The sequence below is a fragment of the Phalaenopsis equestris genome, unplaced genomic scaffold (genome assembly GCF_001263595.1).
Source record: "Phalaenopsis equestris unplaced genomic scaffold, ASM126359v1 Scaffold001042, whole genome shotgun sequence".
Classification (NCBI taxonomy): Eukaryota; Viridiplantae; Streptophyta; class Magnoliopsida; order Asparagales; family Orchidaceae; genus Phalaenopsis; species Phalaenopsis equestris.
Genome location: NW_018165481.1, coordinates 460,927 through 472,394, shown reverse-complemented (window position 1 = coordinate 472,394; position 11,468 = coordinate 460,927). Strand labels below are relative to the sequence as shown.

Sequence of the window (11,468 nt, the reverse complement as noted above, 5' to 3'; positions counted from 1 at the left end):
AATATATATATATTTGAATGCTCAAAAAGGCTAATATATTAAATAGAAAAAAAGATACAGATACAATATGTGGGAGAGCCCAAGCATGCCACCCTGTCCACACAAAAATCATAAATAGTTCCAAAACTAGAAAAAAAATAAAAAAATACATTAGATACTTAAATAAAAGCCTAACAGTGTCGAAATATATAGTATCAGGTGGCTAGAGAGCAACCCAATTTGGTTTTGTCTCTGCCTCTAATTCTAGAGAAGGAGCAAGCTAATAAGCTGGTAAGATGATCGTCATTGCCAATAGCAATCAATTTATCATCCAATATGTTCCCGAGCTTGAGTCGGTCTCTCCTTTTTATTCTTATTCTCTCTTGGAATAGACCTGTCATTCATATTCGAAGAATCAATTTGATGGGGTGGTAGAGCTGAGCAGAAGGAATACCAACCGTAGTACCCACAATAGGTTCTAGTATATGTGAAGTATGAGTAGCCTTTACACCGGATACTTCCTGAAGAAATGAAGTTACGAGGCTCTCCTGATTATCAGTCTGAACGTTATCATTTGTAGTTAATAGTCAATCAGTATTATTTTCTATGGGATTTGAAGGTGTCAGCATCACATCACTCGCAGTAACAGTAACAACAGTGTCATGGGGGGTCCTTAGGGGCAACAGACGCCTTCTGTCTGGTAGTATCCTCACCAGGTGGAACTAAAATGTCCAAAGCAGTGGGTTTAGACCCATTCTTATTCACTTGAACCTTAGATTTCAAATTTGGATGAAATTTGTGACATTTATCAAGGACATGACCAAACATCTTACAGTGGGTACAATATCGGGGTATGTGTTCCATGACGATTTGTTGCCAATAACCATTATGGGTTGTGCCCAGCCAAACTTCAGTAACATTAGGTAAAGTAATATCCCTTTCCACAAGTGTCCTGGCCCCCGAGAGTCTGATTAGATTGAAAGTAGACAGATCTAGCTTCAAATGATCCCAAGGATGACCCTAATAAAGTAGAGAAACTGATGGTGAAAAAAATGCAGCTTGAGATAAGGTAAACTAAACCATACCGGTATAGTGGGAGTTTCATGATTTGGGTTTTTATAGTTTTACCAGCGATGTTAAGATATTTTCTAGAGAAAATCCGAGAGTAGTTCTCACACACGTTTAACTGAATCAATACATGTCTCCCATCCATGAGCCTCACTTTTCGCTTTTCTGTTAATTTGAGGTCATCAAAACTTTTCCTAATAATTTTCATAGGTGGGTGTCCCCACTGAATTTTTCAATAAGAGTGAATTTGAATTTGTTAGTAAGTGTTGAAATTTCTGACGTGGAGAAATAGAATGCTGCCTTCTCACTTTTTCTGCCTGCATTCTTGATAAAGGGGCAGTCATCTGTACCATCACGATGCTCCTTATAACTTGAAGGGAAGACAACCGCCGTCTCCCCCTGAAGATTATCTACCATGTGGGCAAATGAGGTTTTGTCAGGTTCAATCGAGGATGAAGAAAGCTTCATCACAGCAAAGAAAAGCCCTGCAAGTCGAGCAGAGGACAAAAAAAACGTGCCGAAGAGTTCGGGGCGAAGCTGCGCAGGAACCGTAGATGAAATGAGCAGAAGACAAAAGACAGGGCACGAAGTTGCAGCTCGATAGAAGTCGCAACTCGATCTGCGCAGAATAGAACCGCAGAAGCTGGAAGGCTAGCTGGAAGGCGTGAAGGAGGAGACAACGAAATCACAGAAGCAGACGCCAAAGCCCTTCGTCGTTTGACGCGAGAGAGAAGACGACGATCACAACGTAGAGTCCTTCGTCGTCGTCGTCGTCGAGTGCGAGAAACATCGTGGTCGTCGTCGAGTGTGGGAAACCTCATCGTCGAGCGAGAATCAAACCAGGGTTTCGCTGTCGGGCGAAACCCTATCAGAGCAGATCACTATCGGCAGATCACTATCGGGCCAAACCCCAGGGTAAGCTCTCCATCGAAGATTCACAAATAGATCAGATGGGACAAACACCGACAGATGAATGACAAGTTTATAAATCTAGGAAGAAGAAAAAAAAATTCTAGACCTCAGGAATTTTCAAGATGACTATTTGATAGTTTCGCGGAAGTCCTCATCTCAGTTTTGTGTTGGAAGCTCTCCCTAGAACCAGGAGAAGGGGAAGTGGTAAATCTACTCACCATGAATAAGAGTATTTCTGTTTTTTTGAGGTATAAGAGTATTTTAAAGTATCTTTTTGAGTGAGTTGTATTCCTTGTGAGTGGGTTCTTTGTACCCACTCACTAAAACCTTTGTATCTTCCCTTTTACATCAATGAATTTGCCTTTTTATAAAAATATACATATATAAGCTTTCGGGTTGTACCCTGAGAGGGTTGGGGGATTGGAATGGAAGAAATGTGGGAGGTAGAAGAGAAGTAAAGGAGGAGAAAAGGAGTTGGAAAGAAAGAGGAAGAGAAGGAGAGGAAAGGAAGGAAGAAAAGCTAGGTTCTCAAGGTATGGATATAATTTTTTTTTAAATTTTTTTAACGATTTGACTTGTTTGAAAAAATTGTAGCTGCGAAAGATTTTATTATGAGAGAAAGTTTTGAGATAAAAATATTATTTTGTGAATTTTTTGAGATAGAATTAAACTAGTAAATAAGAGTTTGTTATAAATTGATGTATTTGTTGATTTAAGGAGTTTGTGTTAAAAGATCTATGTTTCAAGGTGTGAGAAATAAAAAATACTTCAAAAAAGAATTTAGAAATTTTGATGACATACTTGGTTTCTAAAATAAAAAATAAATGCTTTTTGGAATTATTGTTTTTTACTGGATATTAGTAAATTTCGAACGATTTATATATATATGCATATAAGCTTTCTGTGTCGCGATCCTTCCTGTGTCGTGATCTTCCCGCACTGCTTGAGTCCTGCTCTGTGGATCGAGCAACAAAGAAGGCGTTAGGCTCTATACAAGAACAACACGCACGAGAGCTCCGGTAGTAGTCACGTCTCAAACCCGGTAGCTACCCGCTGTTCAACTCTCGGCTCTATGGCTTCTGTTCCTCCTCAACCACCGACTGCTTCAATTTTATACCTTGGGAAGGTTTCTTATGTTGATATGCTTGGCTCTGTGAGATCAATGGATTAGGTTTTCCCTCAGGTTTATCATGAATCATTTGAAGTTCAGGGGGACTGTAACCTCATGAAGAAAGCGAGTAGAAAGAGTGCAAACTAACTTTAGTTTTTCCTGATGTTGAAGTTTCCAACCTGGTTGATAAATGCAAATTTACCCTCATTGGGAAGTTTCAATTGGGACATCCTAAAATAAAAATCGTTCGAAAGGCTTTTGAAGATCTTGAACTATTGAGACATTGGAAGGTTGCTTTCTTTGATGAGAGACATGTGATGATACAATTATCTAAAGTAGAGGACTGTGCCAAAATATTTTCCAAGAAGTATATAACAATTGATGGAAAATTTATGAAATTGCTCAAGTGAACCCCCTATAGTTTCAATCTCGTTTAAACTACTTGGCCTAAAGTTGCACTACTTTAATCACCAAGTCCTCTATTCTATTGGAGCTACATTAGGGAGACCTATGAAATTGGACATACCCACCTTCAACCTATTTAGGCCTTCGGTTGCAAGGATTCTTGTTGAAAGGGATATCACTCTCCTTGATGTGAAAGAAATATGACTTGGTACTACCCGCAATGGGTATCGACAACCAATTGCCGCAGAACAAAAACCTTATTACTGTAATCACTGTAAATTTGATTGGTTACACACCTGCCAAATGTTTCAGGCTTCATCTACATTTGAGATTCAACATTCCTGTGCATTTGGATTCTCCAGTTCCTAATAACATCATCTAAGTGGAGAAAAATATAGCAGAAATTGAAGATCTTCTAGAAATGTTGAATAAAAATTTGTCTCATCAGGTTATTCCTCACCAACCAATTCCGCAGCTACTTCCCACCGCTATTGAGACAGTTCTTCCTCAGATCATAAATACTACGAATTTGGTTGTAGCAGATGCTAGCCGATGTGTTTTGGAACCATCTATCACGAGAGAAGAGGGTAATCAAGCCCTGGAGGAGCTCCATGATAAAGGTGTGCTGCAGGCTGAAAATGCTCAGCAGTTTACGGATCAACATAAGCCCCAGGGTGAGCTCTCCATCGAAGATTCACAAATAGATCAGATGGGACAAACACCGACAGATGAATGACAAGTTTATAAATCTAGGAAGAAGAAAAAAAAATTTTAGAACTCAGGAATTTTCAAAATGACTATTTGATAGTTTCGCGGAAGTCCTCATCTCAGTTTTGTGTTGGAAGCTCTCCCTAGAACCAGGAGAAGGGGAAGTGGTAAATCTACTCACCATAAATAAGAGTATTTCTGTTTTTTTGAGGTATAAGAGTATTTTAAAGTATCTTTTTGAGTGAGTTGTATTCCTTGTGAGTGGGTTCTTTGTACCCACTCACTAAAACCTTTGTATCTTCCCTTTTACATCAATGAATTTGCCTTTTTATAAAAATATACATATATAAGCTTTCGGGTTGTACCCTGAGAGGGTTGGGGGATTGGAATGGAAGAAATGTGGGAGGTAGAAGAGAAGTAAAGGAGGAGAAAAGGAGTTGGAAAGAAAGAGGAAGAGAAGGAGAGGAAAGGAAGGAAGAAAAGCTAGGTTCTCAAGGTATGGATATAATTTTTTTTTAAATTTTTTTAACGATTTGACTAGTTTGAAAAAATCGTAGTTGCTAAAGATTTTATTATGAGAGAAAGTTTTGAGATAAAAATATTATTTTGTGAATTTTTTGAGATAGAATTAAACTAGTAAATAAGAGTTTGTTATAAATTGATGTATTTGTTGATTTAAGGAGGTTGTGTTAAAAGATCTATGTTTCAAGGTGTGAGAAATAAAAAAATATTTCAAAAAAGAATTTAGAAATTTTGATGACATACTTGGTTTCTAAAATAAAAAATAAATGCTTTTTGGAATTATTGTTTTTTACTGGATATTAGTAAATTTCTTGTTTAAGTTTTCATTGAGAAATCCTCTCATGTTGAGAATATTTGGTTATATTAGCATAATTTAATTCATATAAATGATTTTTTTCTCCAGTTTCACAACATTTTATAGAAATGCAAAATTTAGGTATAAATGTTGATTTTTCTCTTATTTCATTGTATTCCTGCGCATGCTAATAAAATTGATTATCTACAAATACATTCTTTTTAAGCAAGAATTGCTTAGAAAAATGATTATAACTGATAATGATGAAAAAAAAATTGTCATTTAATTTGTGATATGTATGCATCCATAATAATGACATATGTTGGGTAAGACAAAAATTCAAATAAGAAGAGTTTTAATATGAAAATAATTGAATTCTCAACTCTTGATATTAAGGTTGGGACAGCCCAGTTGATATTACGAGATCATTGATAAATGTGATATTAGAATGGCCACTTCTTTATCGGTAGTTATTTTAACCAACTAATGGTATGATGACCTAATGAAATGAAATACATTAAAGCTAATACAAAAAAGATAACAATATTTCTAACATAGGGAATGCTGAGAAAAAATGAAAATAAAATTAAATTAAATACTTATAGCACATTAGTTAATATAGTGATTTAAAATCTTTGTTAACATTAGACTTATTTATTTCTAACTATTTTGTGTGACGACTTTTAATCATTTTTTCTATACCATTCAAGTATTATAGCATATTTCTTTATTATTACTGTTGTTACTCATGTTATTTACTGACCAATTTGCATGGTACTTTTTTGTATATTTGAATCTTATTTTAGTAATGTTTATTTTACTGAGGAGCACCCTAGAGATCACTAGTTCAGTGACCTATTAATTTGTATGGCTTTTAATTGTGCAGTTTTATGTATTTATAGAAGGTGGCAATAACTGACATAGATAAAGTCCTTTTAGTATGTATGATTTCATATTTGAGGTTGCTTAAAAGCTCTATATTTTATGGAGAATTGTTTTTATATCTGTTATTGTATTATTTATGATTCATGAATTTTAGAATTGTTGAAATATAAGAGTTTGCTTAGTGATGATTTAATAAAGACTAATTCTCCAATCAGTGGGTCTCAATGAGTACAAGTCATGATAAATGTGGGTGAATGTTGTGTCTGCCTGAGACATCATCTACTAGCACATCTCTGTTTGACTTGAGGGGGTTAATTAGGGTGTGACGGTAGGAATTTTCGGTAAACAACTTTTAATGCTATAAAACTAATTTAATGAGTACCATCAAATTCCTTTATTAATTTTTAAAATATTTGTATAGATGTAAGTTTTACGCATAATGTTATAGAATCATTATTCGACCAGTTAAACAATGAATATAACACTTCCACCTTACTGTTGTGTTTGGCATTGAATTCTTGAAGAAAACTTTTGGCCTTTGATAACACTGAGAAGTGCCAATTGAGTCATTTTTATGATATCTTCTAGCTTATCAATGTCAAGGAATTGGATCTGCCTTAGGATTTATTGTGTTTTGATGGGGAGCATGACCTGGATGTGGAAAGCGTAGATCTTATCAAGGATAAATTGAGAGGAGAGGAAAATAGATATGCCAATCCAAGATAAAGGGGAAAGGACGAATAAGTTTCCACCCTTTTTTTCTGTCTTTCTTTGGTCATTACCTCACACATATTAGGGTAGTTTCAGATGTAGGTCACAGTGGGGTGTTGTTGTGTTGGTTCTTGAGTCGATGACAGGCACTGGTGAAGAAAGAAGTATAGGCGGGGATTTGAGAAGGGAACATGAGGGGTTCATGTTATTTGAGGAGAGAACAGGCACAAGCTTTGGGAGAGGAGGTGCTTGGCAATTTGGAGGGCTTAGGTAGTTTAATTCCAAAAGGGCTAATGTGTTGGGCGAATTTGGGAGATTTGGCAAGGGAGAGCAGTGAGATTAGTGTGTGAGATTGTGAAATAAGAGAATAGGCATGATTTTTTTTTTCATTTTAAGATTAAAATTTCCATAAACAACCGAATGGGATGGGACATTTGCAATGGGATTTTGGGGATACGTAGATTTATTGACCTTGGGATTGATGAATTTTGTCAGATTGATTTATAATTATAATAATTGTTTGTTGACTTTTTTTGTAGGTCTTCATAGTAAAAAATGTTGATTTCAAATTTCCACATTGTTCTTGTTGGTGAATCTCTTGATTTTCTCTCATACAATGACTCAAGCAAAAATTACTATTTTTTGTGGGGAATTTTCTCATTTTTGATGTGTTACCATCATCCATTTTACAAAACGAGCAATGAATAGATTTTTTTTATCATTGTGGAGGTGTTTTGAATTTGATTTTTGTGACATCAATTTTGTTGTCAATCGTTTTTATTGTGCTTGTGATTGCAAGGTTACTTCTGTGATTATTTTGACACTCTAGATCCATCGGTATAATTCGTTCCATGAAATAGGTGAACTCTGGATATTTTTTAGTATGGTCATTATGTTTTAAGCCAGACTATTGCAACGTCACATCCCTTGTATACTATTTTCATTGTGCTCAATTTGGTTGATTGTGGGGTACCTTTTTGGTAAGTTCTTTGCTTTCAATGCATCTGCATGGCCTGTTTCACCAAAAGAGCAATATCTGAACACTTCATTGTGGTTGAGGCATCTGGAACTTGATTCCCATAGTATGACCCCCATTTTCTACTATTTTCTTTGCATTTAAACATTTTTTTTGTGAGATTAGTATGGATATCATCACTTAAGTGCATTGTATTCCTATAGTATATTTTGAAATTATGTTGAAACTATGAGATTACATCCTTAAATCGATAAGGAAAATTTGTTAGCCGCTAGAAATTGAATAAGGCAGCAAGCCAATGATATTGCTGTATGGTTTATTGTTGGTCACAACTTTATTATGACACAGGATGAATTTCGATCTCCATTTTCTATTCACACTAGTTCATGTGCTTCTTTTTGGTCCTTTCAAAGCTATCTAAAAATAGATATTGTGACTTGTAAATTGTAGGTTTTTAAATTCTTCTTATTATTTTTCTATATATATCTTGTTTAAAGGTTGCCACTATTGATATGAAACTCACTCATTGGCCCAAATGAAGGAATATTCAAGGTTAGTGATTCTGAACATCTAATGGAGTAGCATGAGATCTGAGCCATTGTTAAGTTCTTGTTTTGGTGGGCCGGCTTGCCACCTGAAGGTTCAACTTTTGAACCCTTGCACAAATTGGAAGTGAAATTTCTTAAATTCCAATATTGAGAACAGGGTTTATTGGAAGAATGGTGGAATGCCTGCAAACATTCATGTTCTTATTTTCTTAATTGTTGCATCTCTCTAATTTGAGTAGGATTGACGGTTGTCCCTAATTACTCTACCTCAAAAGTATCATGTGGAGTTGCCATCCTACTTTATTAGGGCAACTTTCCATCATAAATGTAGTTCATGACATTTGAAATCAATGAAAATTTAATCTTATTTTTTATGTCAGACTGCAATTTTTTGTTTTTTTATTTTTTTATAATTTAATGTTTTATTCATGCCCACTTTGGTATACCTTTTATTGCAACTGCTATACTATTCTTCTATGTTTCCAGCTTCAAACCATGAACCAGATGGGCGGTTGATTTTAGCTGAATTTGAATCATTTTACCTGTTGAATACATATGTGCCGAATAATGGTTGGAAAGAGGAAGAAAATTCTTTTCAACGAAGAAGAAAGTGGGACAAAAGGATTCTTGAGTTTGTTGTTCAGCTTGACAAACCCTTAATTTGGTGTGGAGATCTTAATGTAAGGTAATTCTCTATAGTGATAGGATTAAGAATGAACTACTTTCTACGTTTCTTTTTTTTTTAAAGTTCAACTTATGCAATGGGCCACATTCCTGTTCCCTCTCTTTCTTTATTCAACGCATTACTCTGTTTTTTTAATATAATTTATGTCATCGTTTCTTTCATAGAATATGGCATATTGTTTTTTTTATTGTGTTCTTCTTATCTGTTGGTTATTTGCCTTGTTCTACCTGCTCAGCCTTCGTTGTTGAATCCTCTTTGCCTTTCGAAGTCTATTGAAATAACATTTTTGAACTTATTGCTGATAGTACGTTGAATTGTACGTGAGAACTTCAGCTTGGAAATAGAGATTATTACGTAGAATTTACTGAAGGTGTCAAGTGCTGCGGCTCGTTTATCTTTGTTCATGCCTTGTTTTGACATATTATATCTCACCTTCTGCAGCCACCAAGACATTGATGTGAGCCATCCTGATTTTTTCAGCAGTGCAAAGCTTAATGGATATGTTCCTCCCATCAATGAGGTGAGTTTTGACTTTGAATGACACAGGTAATTTACATGTTTTTTTATTACCCCTTTTCCTTCTGCATTATCAAAAGACATTCCTTTTTAGGATGATCTTAACTATCTTAAAAATTGATACCGGAGTTAACCCTAATAATAATAAGAAAATAAATATTATTACTTGAAGCAACTAAGCATTTACAATCAACACACTTGAAAGGAAAAATATAACAACACGACACTCAAAAATCAGAAGTAGCAATAGACACGACACAAATAACTAAACTTGGATTGGATCTCAGGGTGGTGGTGGTGATCGGCGAGGGTTTGGCCCTCCGACGAGATAGTTAGGAGTAGGTGAAGGCTGGGAGGTGCGGCGATAGCAAAGGGAGTTGACGACGGCAACAAATGGTCAGAGTTGCGACAAGAACAACATGCTGTAAGGAGAGGAATGGATGGGTGGGTGGCTGAAAAATTCAGGAAAAGGTTGCTACCGGGTGACTGTAGCGTAGGGAAATGCTGTCGGAATCGACAGGGGATGCAAGAAACTGCAAGCAGCTTGATGAAGGCTGTCTGGGATAGCGGTAGCGAGGATAGGTGGCTGGATTGGGGAAACTGCAGGGAAAACAACAAGGTGCGACTATTTGGGGGTGGCTGCAGCAATGGAAGCTGCCGAGAGCGATGTGGAAAGAGATAGGGAAGAAAACTTCATATCGGGAGAGAGATACAGCCAAAGTACCACCCAAACCCTTAGATACGACCCTCTAAGGGAAAAACGGATGTCAGTGGCTGTCCTGACAGAAATTTGAGCCAAAATTGAATTTCAAACACTAATACAATACATAGGTAGGAAATGACTAAAAATGAATAAAAGATAATAAGAAAGGAAAACAAAATAATTTCGGACCGTTTCTTGCGATTACAAAATCTTGCGGTACTGCAACAGCTACAACACCGCGTCCACTGTAAGCTCTTGCATCAATCTCCCGGGTTTGGGTGAGCTTCAACCTCATCCTTCAAAGCTTCAACCTCATCCTTCAAAGTATTGACCAAGTAGTTATCTTATCTTTTCCCCCATGCTGACGTATGAACTTCAGATTCTCCCTATGAAAACAACGTTGCCTGTCTTCTTCATTGCCGAAATTCTTTCTATGAAAGGAATGCAAATCCTTCTCTTTCTTCCCTTCAACGCTCCAGATTTTGGTCGAGGTAATGTGGTTCCCATTACCAATTTCTATAGGCTTCTACTGAAAATGATGAATCTCTCGCTATATCTCATCTCGGATAGTATTCGTCATGTATCTCATTGGTGGAATGGTTAGGGTTTGAGATATTTGGAAGTGAAAAGGGTATTTGGTAGTAGGAAAGAAAATTTGTGGTTTATGGCAGATGTTAGGAAACCCTAGAATAGGACTATGGTTAGGCTAGCTCTTATACCAAATAATACTGATGTTAACCCAAACCATAATAGAAAAACAAATATTATTACTTGATAAAACTAAGCGGTTAGAATCAACACACTTGAAAGCAAAAATATAACAATACGAGATACCTAACCATATAGTCAAACTAGGGTGGGATCTCAAAATTGGAAATAATAACAGAGGCGGCACAAATAGTCAAACTAGGGTGGGATCTCAAGGTGGTTGTGATCGAGAAGGGTTTAGCCCTCCGACGAGTAGCAAGGAGTCGGTGAAGACTGGAGAGTGCAGTGACTAGTGTGGATGAAGGCAGTGAAGGGGAGGAGTTGCAGTAAGGACAATAAGTTGGAAGGAGAGAAATAGATGGTTGGATGGCTGTGTCGGCGCTTAAAAGGGGAAAGGTTAATGTTTGGGGGTCGCCCGTAAGAAGCTGTCGGTCGCCGGAATCGAAATCCCGTCGCCCGCTTCGGAAGGACTTTTTAATTTACGTATATATATATAATTTTAGAAAAATATGAAATCAAACTGACCTCATATTTTCCATAGTTTAAATGAAAGAGCACTCAACCTCAAATCCTGTATCTACCCCAAGGGATAAACACAAGACTTGAGGGTGAGACTCGATCAAATAAACTAAGAAAGATATGACATCCGTTTGGGTCTGCGAAACCGTTTTATTTGCCGACAAGTTCCCCTATTTAATACAAAAAATTAAATAGGGTTTATTTTAAGCTGGGTTCG

The 11,468-nt window shown here is 36.4% G+C and overlaps 1 protein-coding gene across 2 annotated transcripts in view; it reads left to right on the top strand.

Moving 5' to 3' along the window:
• Positions 1-11,468, top strand: part of LOC110032868 (DNA-(apurinic or apyrimidinic site) lyase) — a 97,344-nt gene that overhangs the window by 51,022 nt on the left and 34,854 nt on the right. For both annotated transcript variants that reach the window (XM_020736641.1, XM_020736642.1), the window contains exons 4-5: positions 8,607-8,805; positions 9,247-9,325. In XM_020736641.1, the coding sequence (XP_020592300.1) occupies positions 8,607-8,805; positions 9,247-9,325 (278 nt within the window). The remainder of the gene's footprint in view (positions 1-8,606; positions 8,806-9,246; positions 9,326-11,468) is intronic.